This window comes from Ochotona curzoniae, unplaced genomic scaffold, assembly GCF_017591425.1.
Source record: "Ochotona curzoniae isolate NIBS_2020 unplaced genomic scaffold, NIBS_Ocur_1.0 scaffold_4506, whole genome shotgun sequence".
Taxonomy (NCBI): Eukaryota; Metazoa; Chordata; class Mammalia; order Lagomorpha; family Ochotonidae; genus Ochotona; species Ochotona curzoniae.
In genome coordinates this window covers 52,229,494-52,246,682 of record NW_024467119.1, presented here as the reverse complement: position 1 = coordinate 52,246,682, position 17,189 = coordinate 52,229,494, and the positions used below count along the sequence as shown (strand labels likewise).

Genomic DNA, 17,189 nt, shown 5'->3' with positions numbered 1-17,189 from the left:
GAATGAGGCCACAGGCAGGGCGCCTGGACCTCAATCCCAGTCATCCTCATAGGGGCAGGAACCCAACCGTGTCAGCCATCACCTGCTGCCTCCCAGGGTGCACACTGCTGGAAGCTGGAATTGGACTGCAGCCAAGGCACTCTTTTGTGGATTATGGATATCCAAACTGCGTCTTAACCATTGTGCCAAATGTTCACTTCCATATGTTATTTATTTTTTTAAAAATCATACAAAACAGCATTGCTCTCCAAACATTGCATGTACAATTAGTTGCTATGGACCTGTCCTTATAACCCTTGCCATGTGTCATATATGCTAATAAGAAATAAAGAAGTTCAAGCAAGCTGCTTCTTGTTTCTCTTTCCTGTGGAAATGTCTTTTAATAAGTGCAGTTGATACCAGCTCTCTTCCTTCTAGCTGCTGGGTAATCCCCCGAGAATCCGACTCTGCTGCTCCTCCGGCATGTCTAATAGTCTGAATGTTTGACATTTTTCCTGGGTGGATGTGCATCGCAGGCTATGGATTATCTTTGCACATACCGTTTCCATGCTTCTGCTTACAACCTCCAATTAATCCAAATTACTACCCCATCGCCCCTTGAAGTAGTTTCAAAAAATAAGCAGCACTCCAAATCCCACATAGCTGAGTGCCAAACTCTGAGTCCGTTGACAAACCATTGCTGGCAGCCAGAGAGATTTACATCATGTTCCTGGGGAGTACAGCCTGATGCTGGATGCAGTCCTCCATCCAGAAGGAGGATGTGTCACGGTTTGGCAGGCCTCGCTTTTGAAACCTCTTGTCTGCCTTAGGTCCCAATATAGGCAAAACGTTCTCTCCATAACCAGGAACCACCAAGCCAAGATGTTTCCTTCTGGCATTAGGCACACAGAAGATTGCTGGGGACAGCAGTGAAGTTCCAAAACACCAATTACTCTCCTGGAGACCTCTATTAGAAGGAGCGGGTTTAAGAAAAGAAACAGGGGAGGAGAAATACACACTGAAAATGGAAAATGTTTTTTTATTTTTTTAATTAGGAAATAAGTGTTAGAGGGTAAAACAAGTGATTAAACGTTGTGTGTGTGTGTGTATGTGTGTGTGTGTGTGTGTGTTACACTTACATGAATTCTGATGCTGAAAAAAGCAGTGGCCAGAGGGTAGATGTTAGAAGGAAGAGTAGATTGTGGGCAGAATCGCCAGCAGCCTCCTGGCTAGAGAGAGGTGCATGAACCACAAGGAATTCCGTGTGTTCTTGAGATCTGGAATTGCGCTGTCCTGTCCCTCTGCCCTTCATCCCCATTGCCGATTGTCGTCTGATGTTCCCTCCAGGAAGGACCATGTTCGCTTGAGAAACTCTGTCTTCTTCCGTGTGACTGCCGAGTGCTCCCCTCTCCTGTACTTTGTTGTGGACCAGTTGCCGTTGTGGCAAGCAGGAGGGTTGTTGGCAGCAGGAGTGAACACTTCCCCAGTGCCTGTGGCTGCCCCAGGCTGCCTGTGGGCTGCTTGTACAAAGGGCTGCCTCTCCCAGCTCCACCTGCTTCATTCCTACACCACATTCAACGGAAAGTCAGCAGAGGATGAGAGACTTCTAAAATAAGTTTTTTCCTTGGCCTTTATGTTTATAAACTTGGTACATTAATGAATTAATTGTGATTTCTGTTTCATTTATATGTAAAATAGCCTATATTAACATGTTTAACTTCATTTTGTTTTGCCCACAATTATTTTTGAATCATTGCAAAATATTTTTAAGGTGTAGATTCTTAATTTTGTGCTGATAATAGCTGCTGTATGTTTGATTTTTACTAGAGTTAAAATGGAAGTTGCATTATTACCTTGATTGTTTTCTTTCCAGCTGATGAGACAGCTTTGTTTTTAACTCTTAGTTGCGTAGTGCCACCTACTGGAGCTATGCTATAAAACAGCATCATTTTTAAAAATCTCCAGATTTGGTATTTAGCTGCTTTGGTAATTCATCGCTCTCTTCAAACAGTAAATCTGTAGCCAAACTTCATATATTCATATTTTTCTCCCGTAGATGCCAAAATAAGAGTACATAACCTACAAACTTTATAAAAATCTGTCATGGTGGATTTTTCTACATTTCATTGAGCATTTATTTTTTGTTTAGGAAATACAATCTGTGAAGAGTTTTAATATTGTTTGAACTAAAAATGGCTTTAATGAATTAGCTTGCTTGTTTATTTACTGCCTTTCTGTTCTATTATACTATAGACACCAAGAGGAACTAGTATTCTTACTTTCTACTATGTACCTGTTAATTGCTGGAAAGAGTGGTAGGATTATTGGAAATCTGACAATGCATTAAATAAGAACACTTTAAGAATTTTGTCAGAAGGGGGCTAGCACAGTAGCCTAGTGACTAAAGTCCTTGCCTTGAATGTGCCAGGATCCATGCAATGGTTCTAATCCTGGCAGCCCCACTTCCCATCTAGCTCCCTGCTTGTGGCCTGGGAAAGCAGCCAAGGACAGCCCAAAGCCTTGAGACCCTGCACCCATGCGGGAGATCCGTAAGAGGTTCCAGCCTCCTGGCTTCGGGTAGGCTCAGCTCTGTCTGTTGCAGGCACTTGAGGAGTGAATCAACGGACAGAAGACCATCCTCACTGTCTCTCCTCTCCTCTATATGTGACTTTCCAATTAAAAAAAAAAAAAGAATTGTATCAGATGACATTGATTCTTTCTCATGTCTGCCTCTTTAACATGGAAAAGTAACCAAAAGGTATTTCATCTTGATATCATTGATATCACTTTTTAACACTGAACCTCATTATTCTGTGAGTGATATCCTGCTTATGGTCCAAAATTGATGCAGTGGCATTGTATAAACACAGAACGAGAGTGCATTTGATTCGGTGGAAGCACTTCAATAATAGCACCCATATAGTATTTGACACACCCTATTTGAATCCAGAAATAGAAGCCAGAGATTAAAATTACCCTCCACCCACCCTTTCCTCAGCTTTCCCATCATTTTCATGTTTTATAAACTCAAGCCACTTGGTTGGGGCTGAAACCAGGAATAGCCATGTAATTTTTTTTTAGATCAGTCTCTTCATCCTTTCATATATTTTGTTAGTTAGGAGAGGAAAGAAAAAGAACACGGAAGGGGCATACTAGAAGTGATAAATGTTTAAAAATCTTAAAATGTTTATTAAGTAAATGTGAATTTTTTTGGTAATAAAGTTAATACTCTTTTTTTTTTTCAAAAGCTAAGATTAAACTCAGAAGAAAACTGAGATTAACTATATATGTGCTCACACATATTACCATGGAACAGATAAGCAGTCATTTGGGGAGAACAAAGAGAAATCTCATTCACTTCAACATGGCCAGAGAGAGCAAGACAGTGTAACTGAGAAACCCCGGTCCTGTTGCCTGAAAATAGAATGTCAACAATTGAAAAGCTTTTAACATTCTTTACTGTCACCTCAGTTGTCTGAAGATCTCACTCACCTATCCATCATCTGGTTTTCCAAAATAGTGAAAATAGGAAAAAAAAAATGTAAGTGTACTTAACAGCCCAGGTACAGTCATGACTTGACTGCAGTTTGCTGCCAGACATTCGTTTTCAGATCTGCAAGTTGGAATCTGCCAGGACTGGAATGCTTAGGTGTTTGTTACTGACAATTTCATAGTAACTGGAGGCTGGCCTTGCCTTTGAGCAAATCATAGCACTAAAAATAAGGTCACATCTCTTCCCATTACATCTGGCTTGTCTAGCAAATAATAGGGTCATATTTTGTTCTCTCAGGGGATTGACGATAGCTTTTTGAACTCTTTGAAAAGGATCGGAGAAACCAACTTGGCTGCAAAGCACAGATTTTCTCCCTGTGTTAGCTTCCCAAGAGATCTCCTGAACGCCGGGGGTGAGGCTTACAGAGCAGAACAATGACTGCGTGCATGATTGGTCTTTGGACTTGCCATGTAGAGGAAGCTGATGGGTCATTGGACTTGCCATGTAGAGGAAGCTGCTTGCTCAGTCAGTACATTTTATCTGCCTTTCACTTGCTTTCCCAGTCCTCCATTCAGTGTCCTACACATCTCTGTCTCTCTCTCTCCCTCTCTCTCTCTGCATTTCTATCTCTATCTCTTGCTCTCTGTGTCTCATGTGTTTCGGCTTCCTTCTTATTTCTTCATTTCTTATTAGCTGGCAAGCAGAATCAACATTTATTACTCCATGGCTTTCCAACAAAAAGTTTAGGGAAAAGAGCATTGTACGCCTTGATGTGTGAGTTTCTCTGTGTATATATTTAAATTTTTAACATGTTTAGAAATCTGCTCTACCTGTCAAAACCTCTTGAAAGGTAGGTTTTCTGGCTTCTAAATCATTTTTACAACCGTGTTTTATGGTAACAAGTTAGCCTTGAGGAGCTCAAGCTGGTTTTATACTCACCCTACTAAAGATAGTCCGTGCTGCACCACGTGGTTTTGAGAGAATGAATTGTTCTAGATGGGAATGTTAGTAGCAGTTACCTATGTCCAGTCGTTTTGGTCCAGGCAGAATGCCCTGCAGTATACATGTTTGGTGTCTGTTGCAAACCTGTCTGTTGGCATCAGAACCATGGATCAGAAAAGACCAAAAATAAGAAAACCCAGTCTCTCCTGGCTTGCTGGAGGCAAGAGATAGTGGGAGGGGGCAGGGCAGGGACACTGGGAAACAGTTCTGAATATGTATATACTGTTATCCTTTCTCTGTTTCTTTTTGTTACTTTACTTGATCTATTATGTTTTTTTCCTGTCAGAGACTTCACACAGCTTTTTCTGAAATCTCAGCAGATACTCAATTTTATTATTTTTTACTTTTATATTTATTTATTATTGGAAAAGCAGATTTACAAAAGGAAGGAGAGACAGAAAGAAAGATCTTCCACTTGCTGGTTCACTTCCCAAGTGACCACAGTGGCCGGAACTGAGCCAATCCTAAACCAGGAGCTTCTTCTGAGTCCCCTGCATGGGTACAGCGTCCCAGGGCTTTGGGCCATCCTCTAATGCTTTCCCAGGCCACAGGCAGGGAGCCGGAAGGGAACAGCTGGAACACAAATTGATGCCCACATGGGATCTCAGCACATGCAAGGCAAGTATTTAGCCACAATGCTATTATGCTGGGTTCAGCAGGTATTCAGTTTTCACACTGAACCTCCAATCAAGGACAAGTAGCAGTTGTTTTCTTTTTCTTTCTTTTGTGTTCTTTTCTTTCTTTCTTTCTTTCTTTCTTTCTTTCTTCCTTCCTTCCTTCCTTCCTTCCTTCCTTCCTTCCTTCCTTCCTTCCTTCCTTTCTTCCTTCCTTCCTTCCTTCCTTCCTTTCTTCCTTCCTTCCTTTCTTTCTTTCTTTCTTTTTTAAGACACAATGTGAGAGACTTTCTATCTGCTGATTCATTCCCAAAACCAACACAATGTCCAGATCAGTGCCAGGAGTCAGGAGCTTCCTCTAAGTCTCTACATGAGTACAGGAGTCCTAGGACTTGAGCCATCTGCTGCTGCTTATCCCAGGTACATAACAGGCATCTAGTTCAGAAGTGGAGCAGCTCAGATGGAACTGGCATCCACATGGGATGCTAGCAAAACAGGTAGTGGTTTTACTGCTACATCACTACACCACTCAGCTTTTCTAGGATAAGAGCGGGGAACTGCCCCACAAACCCATCCCAACCCACATTGCCTGTTTTTCAGGTTTCTGTTCTGTAACAGTCTGTTTTATTTATATCTTTGAAGAAAGATTTCATTGACATGCCTAACCCTGCAATGCTCAAGCTTTTCCAAAAATGTTACTTTAAGGAGATTTATAAAAATGGGGATCTTCATGATTTTATACTGAAAACTTGCATGAGTTCAGAAACAAGTCAGCTTTTGAACTTTTTCACTCACAAATGTAAAGGCTACCCAATGGTTTCTGTGTATTTTTGTGAGGAAGAAGCAATTGAATAGTTTATTTTTACAGTTCTGGCAGTGCCTGGCCATCTGGGTCCTGAGGTCTCTGTTAACCAATTTTGCATCTGATAAAGTAACAGAAAAAACAGATGTGACCTCCTTGCCTAAAAAACTGGACATTATTATATATTTTTTCACATAGTTGCATTTTTGATGAAGTATTTGTATACTTTGAAGGAACTATCTGAATAATAGACTGGTGCAACACTAGAGCTTCTAAGACCAGAGCCAGTTCATTGCTTTATTGATAATCTGAGAATATACTCAGCAAAATGCATGATGTGACATGTTCAGGATGCTCTCCATGTAAACATAATTAACTATTATTACTGTAATTTTATTTCCTGTCCTTTTCACACATGGATACAGGTATATGCCTGTTCCTCTGTGTGCTTGTAAATTATATATAAACTTTTTAATCATGTAAGTTCACCTTTTAAAAGATTATTTATTTGAAAGACTTACAGAGAGACAGAGCAAGAGAGATGATCCATGCTCTGGTTTACTCTCAAAATGCCTGCAGTGGCCAAGGCTGGGCCAGGCAAAAGCCAAGAGCCAGGAGCTTCTTTGGAATCTCCCATGGGCCCAGTGGCCCAAGCAGATGGACTGTCTTCCACTGCTCTCCTAGGCAGATTACCAGAGAGCTAGAATGAAAGTAAAACAGCAGAGACCCAAACCAGCACCTCTATGGGAAGCTGGTGATTCAAAGGTAGTGGCTTAGCGCACTACACCTTAGGACTCGCTCCTGAGATATCAATAAATTAGCTTTTGCTTGAGTGTTGTGCATAGCATCTTACTACCCTGAATGTACATGTTTCCAAGAAAGGAGTCTTTATTGTCTTGGTGAATGCTGAAGGTAAAGAGTTTCCTAGTGAGTGCCATTTCAAATTGCATTATCTAGATATCCTATACTCACATATTCATTTCATGTCACTGGTTTTTCCTAGACTCCCCTCTACTTGGTGAATCACGGAGAGAACGGGCCAGTGAGATGCAACAGGTGCAAGGCCTACATGTGCCCATTCATGCAGTTCATTGAAGGAGGAAGGAGGTACCAGTGTGGATTTTGCAACTGTGTGAATGATGGTAAGTAGTGCTCTCAGACGCACTTTGTGGGAGCTCTTATTAGGTGAAGTATATCGTACTTCTTAACTTTAAAAAGTCTGTTTTGTTTTTCAGATATAGCAATACCTTCATATTTACAATTTTCCTAGAGGAAAACTAATTAGAATATGTAGTTCCTTGAGCCCCATGTGGAAGCTAAAGTAGGACAAATAAGTTATTTTCCAATTTCCTGGATTTTTAAAAAATATCTGGGTATTTTAATTCCTTGGCATTAAACATGACATAATCACACTAAGAACATTTCCATACTCATTTACATTTATAGATTTGGGTTGTTTTGAACCAGACAATGGTGGTTGGATGAGTATTCTGTGAGTTTTCCTGTATTCCTTACTGCTTTAGACAAGCTTCCCTTCAGATAGTTAGATCTCAAGAATGCATCACACCCTTTCTGCCTTTAAGCCATGTCTTCCGTGGGTGCTGGCTACTCCCCAGTGATGACTGAACTTGGTTCCTGGCTTTCCACCTGCAGCATTGATTTCACAGCATGCTGGTTCTGTTAGCTTTCTCCCTTGAGTGAGCATAGCTTGTCACCTTGTTTGCTCACCTCCTTGTCTTATACATAGTCCATGGTTTTAGCCAGCCTCAAAGGCCAGAGCCGGACATCACAAATCCTATTTATGAAGACGTTTAGGAAGCTGCTCTCTTTTTCAGTTTTTTATTTTCTTTTTACTGTTGTTTACATAGGTGAAAGGGATGTGTACCCTGTGGGCCTCTGATTAGTGCGGGAGGGGTCAAGTATGGAGGAAGGTGGGTGGGACAGATGTTGCATTTTTTTTCCTCGTGTGCTCACAGGGGATGGGGAGGTGACCACTCCTTGCTGTCAGACTGCATCAACACCCAAGGGATAGAGGACAGTCATTTGATGACTCCTTAGAGATCCCGATGTGGGAAGGAGTGTTCCAAGGGTGTTGCTTGAGTGGTTTTGGTAGTTTTGAGAAGTTGTTGGTTTCATTGCTCCAGGGTTGAGAAAATCTTTCCAAGGTCAATTGGTTGTCAAAATCAAGCTTAGTGCATCCACAGACCCAGAGCATGCTCAAAGGTAGGCCAGGAGAATTATCCAACCTGTTCTACTTCCCATCCTTTGACAAGGCACTCGATGACCCCTGATGACTTAGATAATCTGGCAGTCATTCACCTGTGTGCATCTGGGCATGCTGTCCACTGCACAGGCATCAGCAACTGAGGAACCCAGTCCAGGGTTGACCCACGTATCCTGTGATTTTCTCTGTGTCCAGCGTCTGAGTCCAGAAGTCCAGCTGGGGAGTCCCCTAAGGAATCTTGCCTAGGCTGACCTCCAAATTGATTCCCATTTGCACCAGCCAGTGCAGGGCCAGGTTCAGTTTGTCACCTAACCAGCCAATACACATACTGGTGGATGCAGCTGCCTGGTCAGCTGTGCCCCAGCCCCATATTTCATGAAAATTGATGGGTGCTGCAGCCCAACCCAGCCAGCCTGCCACAGACCCAGTATTCACACTTACCAGTGGTTCCATCATCTAGTTGGGGCAATCCCTAATAAATCCCACCAGGCCTGCCTGCAGCCCTGGATTTTGCATGTGTCAGCTTCTACTTTGGTCTAGTCCAACCCAGCCCACATCCCATCCTGCTGTTGTGCATATCCACGAGTGCTGTGACTTAGCTTAGCCCGACCTGCTCCCAGACCGGACCTTTACATGAGTCAACAGTTGCTACTGCCTTGTTCAGCCTGGCCTGCCCCAAATCCTGGTTCTCATGCTCCCCAGTGGTAGGTATAGCCTTGCCAGGGCAGTGTTCACCGTTCTGCTGCCAGGCATGCTCCCAGCCCTAGCTCCTTCCCGGGGGTACTGTGGTCCAACCTGACATGACTCACACCCAGTCCTGGCACTTGCCTGCTGCTGCTGTGGCCTTGCCTGGCTGGCCTGCACCCATTCTGGCTCTTGTTTGCACCAGCAGATATATATGGCAGCCTAGCTTTGAGCAACTCTTAAAGCTGCCTTGCTGTGGAGGTGAGTCACCAGTATCTATCCTCATCACAAAGACTGTGGGCCTCTTGGAATGACTCTTTCCTTGTGCCAACTGTATTGTTTACCTAAAGCAAGTTGGCTGCCCCCATAAGAACAGATTGAGTTAGATCTGCACCCTAACTGATCTCAGAGGAAGAGCTTGTCGATTTCTCATTCCTGAAGAAATCTGCAATCAGATCCATGACTATCACTCAGTGATACGTATGGATTTCAGGGACTCCCCACCACCACCTTGTGCTTAGGTTTACCTCATGTATGTCGATTTCAGCAAAGTCCCACACCAAGTTCCCCAGCTCCTTAGGGGTTTTACCCAAGCCCCCAGCTGTCTTAGGAGGGTTGTCAGGAATTTCTTCGATATGTAGAGCTTCAAGGATCTTCAGTTGGTGCTCATTCTTATAGCCACATATCCCAAGTGTCAGCTCATGGCATTAGTGAACCCAGTCACTTCCTAGGAGACAGAAAACACTCAGAACTCTTGTATTCCTTAGAGCAGATCTCATTCTTCTAGGTATCCATGCCTAGGAGACTGCCATGTTGATTTTCCAATAATTGTTTATAGTAGGCTCAAATATGTATCTCTATAAGGAAGCCAGATTCCCTTAGATTTTTGTTGACCACTACATTCTCCCTTTAGATTTAATGAAGACTGGAGTTTGTTGGAATTATAAAGAATTTAGCAATCTTGGCCATGTGACTCTCTTGTTTCCCCACTGAGTGATCAGAGATTTTCTGGTAGGAAGTTTGTCATGTCAGAACACATGCCAGAAGACAGGAGTTATATGGCAATGCATAATTGATGGTGTGGCTTGAAATTTTGGCTTGTAAAAGATGACATAATATGGAATGCAAATAAATATAATTGAATAATTTTCATTGCACCTAGGGTTGTGTGAATGTGGAAGCATTCTAGGTTTTAGTCTATAGAAATTGCTGCACCCCTAGAGAGTTAGCCCAACATTCACCATCTCAGCTAAATGTAACAGAAGATCAGTTTAGGACTCCACTGTTTGTTTACTTAGTTGAGCTGAGTCTGTCAGTTTCCGTTTCTTTAATCTTTGCAATACACTGAGTGTTTCAGATTCAGAATTCCATATGTACATGTGAAACTTCATAAAATTACTTTCAACAGAAATGGCCAAGATATAGTAAGAATGTGGAAAATCAAGCCACAGTGATGTAAAAGAAATAAAAATCCCACCAAAGACAGTCCTGCTATAATTTCTTGGCAGTTTTACAGTTAAGAATAAAGCATTCTAGGTTGTTGATTTAAAAGCAGAAGGGCATTAATGACTTCTGTGTTTTTGTTGTTGTTTTGTTTTGTTAACAAATGGAAATGTTCTTTACAAAATACTTAAAGTCATAGCATTGCTAGTTTTTCCGAACACTCATGCTGGCAGTGGTTTCCTAGCCAGCCCTGTTAATGTCTGGGCAACAGGAGTTCATTTTCACAGATACCAAGCCATATTTGTCCAAGTGTTCAGTATATGACTCATAAGTGTTCCTGGGCTATTGGGTGACTTCCAGGTCTTTGCCAGAACTAACCTTCTCAGACATTTGAATCAAATTAGAGTTCCTCAGTTAAGATCTCAGTGGTGTTGTCTTTCCCTAATACAGTAATCCTCTCTACTCTTAAACCCAAGCGTTAAAAGATTACTGTGCTGGGATGGGCATTTGTCCTAGTGATTAACGTGACCACATCCCATTTCAGAGTGCCTGGTTTGATTCATAGCTCCAGCTTCCTGCCACCTCAGACCACGATTCAAGTAGTTAGATCCCTACTGGGGGGACTTAGGTTGAATTTACAGCATCTAGTTTGAGCCCTAGGCAGGCCCTGGCTGTTGAGGGCATTTTGGGCAGTGAACCACTGAAAAAACACATTGTCTCTCCCTCTCTCTCCTGTCTCTCTCTTTCTCCAAATGAACTGAAGAAAAAAAAAAAAAAAACTAAGACTTACATGTAAACTCTCCATGGATAAAGGTATCTCTCCATAGAAATATTATTGCTAATAGTATAGTCCAAATAACTAATGTTTATTTCTGTTAAGCATATTGAAAATTCAGATAGTTAGAAAACTCAGCGTTCTTTTTAAAATAGATAAATCTGGGCCCGGCACAGTGGCACAGTGGTTAAGGTCCTCGCCTTGCACACCCGGGATCCCATATGGGCGCTGGTTCTATCCTGGCACCCCGCTTCCCTTCCAGCTGCCTGCCTGTGGGCGGGGAATGCAGTCGAGGACAGCCCAAAGCTTTGGGACCCTGCACCTGTGTGGGAGACCTGGAAGAGGCTCCTAGCTTCGGATCGGCATAGCATTGGCCGTTGCGCTCACTTGGGGAGTGAATCATGGGATGGAAGATCTTCCTCTCTGTCTCTCCTCTCTGTATATCCGCCTTTCCAATAGAAAAATAAAATCTTAAAAAAAATAGATAAATCAGAACAATTTTGATTGCTGACATTAATAAAAGTACCAGTACTTTTATCTCATTTCTGTAGAATAGTCCAAATCATACACATTTTAATCAACAATAACTTGAAGAAGGGTGAGGAGTGTTTTTCAGAAACCCCTTGACTTTCCAAGGCATGTTTTTAAAATAGTGGATGTTTAGCATAAACTGCATTCCAGCTTTAAAGTGTCACTTTTTTACACTAACTCCTTCTCATAATAAATTTTGAGAACGTATTAAGCTGTCTATTTATGAAAACAAGATTTCTTTTCTTGCTTTGTTTTTATTAGTTCCACCATTCTATTTCCAACATCTGGACCACATTGGAAGAAGACTGGACCACTATGAGAAGCCAGAGTTATCTCTAGGATCTTATGAATATGTTGCTACTTTGGATTACTGCAGAGTAAGTGCTCTCGGGACTTCAAATGTTTACATATGGATGTTAAATTCAAGTGAATAACTTGCAGATGTAAAGAACTAAATCTTGACTCCTAGACAAAGCATTTCAGCAGTGCTGTGGGAATATAGAAATGCCTAAGAACCAGATCAGATCTTCCAAGTCGTTGACCAGACTGAGCTGCCAAACCACTCACTGGGACAATCCTTTTGAAAAAATGAAACATGGTGTTGGATGTAGGAAATAATTATTATCTCTGTTGCATAAACTGTACTGGATTCCTCAAGCTGCTGAAGTTCCATACGGTGCCTTTGTTCTCTTCTGGTAGTCACTGGTGTCAGAAACTTTCATGCCAAGACAGAAACTCAACCAAAATGATCAGTAGAAAACTAGGTGTGTTTCGGTGCCTTCTTTCTGCATTCCTGTTGTTAACAGGATGGCCTAGCATCCTGGCTTCTGATTTCTAAGCCCCAGATGTGACCACATGACTCCTTTAAATTTCTTCCTATAAACCTCTTTTATTTTCTAAAAGAGTAAATAAAATTCCTTGTAAAGCCACTGTTAATCTTCACCCCTTATCTTAGCTGTGAACCTTCAGCTGTGTACATCACACACACTCAACTCATCGGCCCTGTGCCAACTATATAGAAGATATTATTTTAACCAAACTCTTTCCATTTTGCTATACTTATGCCCACATCAACCTGAAAACTCCTACTTTACCCAAAAATGCCTAGCTGAAATTTTATTGTTTGGTTAGGCACAACTTTCTCTGTCTTCATCATAGTAGTTCCCTATTATAACTTCTGTTTTCTCATGGAATTTGGTCTATATTCCTGTTTTAATAATGTGCCTGTAGAATTTATTAATTTTAATATTTATTTATTTCTTCCTTTGAAACACAGAGGGACCAAAAGAGAGAAGAGGAAGAGCTAGAGATCTCCCATGCACTAGTTCACTCTCCAGATGGCTGTAACAGCCAGGTCTGGGCCATGCCCAAGCTTGAAGCTGGCAATTCTATCCCAGTTTCCCATGTATGATGGAAATCCAGCTACTTAGGTCATCTTTTGCTATCGTCCCAGGCACATTAGCAGGAAGCTGGATTTGAAGTAGAGCATCAAGACTCAAACCTACACTCTGATATAGGATTCCAGTATCCAAAACAACAGCTTATTGCCCTGTGCCACAACACTGCCCACGCCCCCGCCCCCGACACACACACAGAATTCTGCCCTGTTTTCAGAGTCTGATATTCTTGATGCCCCTGTCTTGATGACACTTACCACAGTGTCAGGTGCTGACTGGGTAGGCCATCGATTGATGTACGCAGAATGAGTGGTTTCAGCACTGTTTCTCTTCTTCCGTGTCATGGGGACAGCAACGTCAAGATTACTTGCAGATCTTTGAGCTGCTCCATGACTTCAGAGTCTGTGTTCTTAAATGTGAATTCAGCTTTCAGCTTACATCTGAAGCATCTGGGGTAGAATTGAAGGAATGCTATCACTTACTTCTGTATTTCTGCTTCTAAAAATGAACCTCTGGGAATACCCAGTGCCCAGAAAGCTGCCTTGAACTTTCTTCTTAGATGTTTGCGAGGGTCCAATTTGTGCAAAGATACCAAAGAACATTTTTTCCTAACCACAAGTTTTTTTTTTCAGTTGTCTAGATTGAGAAAAATTTTTTCCAATTAATAGAACTTACATCCTTTATTTTAGTTTTATATGATTAGTTCTCTAGTTTTGATTTAACCAGTTGTTAACAGAAATTGTGCTCTATTATAACATTTGTTTACATTTTAAGAAAATAATTTTTTATGCAAATGCTGTATTTGAGGGGAAAAAAATGTGCTTGAAAGTACAATTATGTTTGGGTAGGTTATTTTTCCCTTCCTCCTATTCATTGAATGAAAATCATTAGGTAAAGCATAAACATTTGCTTTTCTACCAATATATATGAAATCATTGCAACTATTGATGAAAAATCTGTGCACTGATATTAGCTTTCAATTCTTTGCCAAAAAGGCTATAACATCTAGATTTTATGCTATATTTAGTGAAAACTTGGGCCAGAAGTCAAATCTATTTCTGGAAACAAAAGCCTTCATCTCTTCAAACTGTTTTCTGGAAATGCTCCACAAGTCTAATTGATGGGAAATCTCACCCAGCGGGCAAGCAACCAAACAAAATTTTACATTTTGAAGGTTTTTGTTAAGTTTTATCTCCCTTTTGTTGTTCCAAGTATGGTTCAGAATAAGTATGCTATAAACATCCTCAAATTTAACTATGGTAAGTTATAATTTAAAATATAAATAAAGTATGATAATCAGTTGGCTTAGAGATTTGGAAGATGAAAAAAGAACTTACTCAATTTGTATTTGTATTTTTTGACACTACACACACCAAAAGGAGAAATCACAAAATCAAAATTTTCCCCTATTCTGTTTAACTTGTCTTAGTGCCAATTTTAGATAATAAGCATATACCGAGCAGTTATCACGTGTCAGGATCTATGCTAACTGCTTTCTGGGTGTCTGCGTGTTGCAACGTTGAGTTCTTTCCAGTGGGCCCACGTAGTCAGTGCCAGCACTCTGTGAGGATTCCAAGGCTTAGTGCACTTACGAATTGGCCTATAACCAGACAAAAAGTGACATGTATGTGGCACCAAAACTTCTATTTCCTTTCACCATAGTGTGAATATTTAGGTGAGTATTTACAAAATCACCATGTAGATCCCTTGGAGAAAAAAGACCTTAATTTTTGTCACATAATTGATAATGCATCACTTATAAATTTATGGAATTCCATATAAAGTACATTCTTTAAATGTAAAATGTTAGATCAACATTTTGCAGCCTCTTGTTTTTGGATAAAAATGGCAGTAGCTTAATTTTAACTCCCCTTGACATTTGTTGGGTGCCTGACATGTCCAAGGCAGTTGACTGTGCCAGAATTGGCAAGAAGATAAGCCTACTTGCGAGATGCTTACCCTGTGTGGGCTTGGTAAGAATCATATGTATCTGTTATGAAATAAACTCAAATAAGATAATGCTTCTAGTTAGAGTGCTAGAAGAAAACAGGATGGGAACGGCTTTGAAGCAGTGGCACTTGAGTGACACACATAGGGGATTTACAGATAGAATTTGGAAGGGGAGACAACAGTGAGTAGAAACAGTTTCACAGACATACTGATAATAGCTTAATTTATTCTGGAGCTAAAGGTAAATGAGTGATGTCAACCTAGTGTAAGGACTAGGATAGTCAGAGTATATGATATGAGGAGTCTCAAGAAAGTTGGTGCAGAGGTGAGCAGCTAGCCTGGGAGGTCAGACGCTGGTGAGGATAGCTACATTCCAGATCAGAGTAGCTGGGTTAATTCTTAGCTCCAGCTTCTTAGCTTCCTGCTCCCTGTTGACCCTCAGAGGTGGCAGTGGTGGCCCCAGTGATTAGAGCACCTGCACAAAATCCACACAACATGGGAAACAGGAATTATGTTCCTGGCTCCCAGCTTTGGCCATTGAGCTATTAGGGACATTTGGGGGTGAACCAGGGGATGGGAGCACCTGCATATGTATTTATTCTCCTGGTCTCCTTCCCTTCATTTATCTGTTTTTCCAATAAATGCATTAAGGAAAAAAAAAACCTATAGGTGCTCAACATTATGAAGTAAAACTATACCTAAATTTCCCATTAAAAAAAAGTTATTTGAGTTTCAAATTGGCACTGCAATTTATGAGATGATGGTGTCCTAGGCAGTGGCTGAACGTGCTGTGCCACAACACAAGCTCTGATTCCTAATCTTTTGTACCAAAACAAGCTTATCATTTAATTCTGTTCCTCATAACCTTTTTGAAATACCCTTATAGTCCTCCTTCCCCTAAAACGTGCTCAAATTAGCATACTTTTAGAAATACTTTACCAGGGCCTGGCGGCGTAGCCTAGCGGCTGAAAGTCCTCACCTTGAACGCGCCAGGATCCCATATGGGCGCCGGTTCTAATCCTGGCAGCTCCACTTCCCATCCAGCTCCCTGCTTGTGACCTGGAAAGGCAGTCCAGGATGGCCCAAAGCTTTGGGACCCTGCACCCGTGTGGGAGACCCGGAAGAAGTTCCTGGATCCTGGCTTCGGATCAGCATAGCATTGGCCGTTGCGCTCACTTGGGGAGTGAATCATTGGACGGAAGATCTTCCTCTCTGTCTCTCCTCCTCGCTGTATATCTGACTTTGTAATAAAATAAATAAATCTAAATAAATAAATAAAATAGAAATGCTTTACCAAACAAAACACTTTTTAAAAAGAGATTTATTTATATTGAAAAGTTTGATTGACAGAGAGAAGAGACAAAAAGATCTTCCATATGCTGGTTCATTCCCCAAACAACTGCAACAGCCAGCACTGAACTGATCAGAAACTAAGAACCAGAAGTTTCTTATCTGAGTCTTCCACATGGGTACAAAGACTTGAAACATCCTTTACTGCTTTCTCAGGTTATAAACAGGGAGTTGGGTAGGAATTGGAGCAGCCAAGACATGAACCATGCTCAAATGGGATGCCGCAGTTAGAGGTGGAGAATTAGCCAGTTGAGCCAAAGTACAATCCCAAAGAACACTTTTTAAAAAAGATTTATTGTACTGGAACTGTCACTGTAACATAGAAGTTTAAAACTCTACCTATATCCCATATGGGGTACCAATTTGAGTCTCCCTGCTAATGGAAGATGGCTGGAGAGTCAAAGAGAGATCTTCCCAGTGCTAATTCACTTTGCAAATGGCTGCAATGGCCCTGGCTGGTCTAGAGTGAAGCCAGGAACCAGGAGCTTCTTCTGGGTCTTCCACGTGGTTGCAGGAGCCCAGGAACTTGGATCATCTTATGCTGCTTTCCAAGGCATGTTAAGAAACCCGTATTGGAAGTGTACCAATCAGAGTTTGAATGATGCCTATATGGGATGCTGGGTCATAGGCAGTGGCTTTACTTGCTATGCTACAGCACCAGCCCCCAATAGAATGGTTTTATAGCCTGATTGTTGATTCAAGCTCACCAGGCTGTGACTGCACGAGATATTTTGAAAAAATGAAAACCATTTAAATTGTTCTGAGACTGTTTAATGAGGAATAGCAGGGAGTAAATCTGGGAAATACTTTTAAGACAGTTTTAATTTTCCATTGGATTGGCCTCATTTTTTATCTCTCCTGATTTTTATACACCTGGTTTTATATGCATATATGTTTGTTAGATGAGTGTTATGAAGGGCCTTGAAATGCCAAGCCATGGAAAAA

General features: G+C 41.3%; 1 protein-coding gene across 2 annotated transcripts in view; it reads left to right on the top strand.

The window, feature by feature from the left end:
* SEC24D (SEC24 homolog D, COPII coat complex component) overlaps positions 1–17,189 on the top strand; it is a 112,422-nt gene that overhangs the window by 54,111 nt on the left and 41,122 nt on the right. For both annotated transcript variants that reach the window (XM_040967306.1, XM_040967305.1), the window contains exons 9-10: positions 6,894–7,032; positions 11,809–11,924. In XM_040967306.1, coding sequence (XP_040823240.1) covers positions 6,894–7,032; positions 11,809–11,924 — 255 coding nt within the window. The remainder of the gene's footprint in view (positions 1–6,893; positions 7,033–11,808; positions 11,925–17,189) is intronic.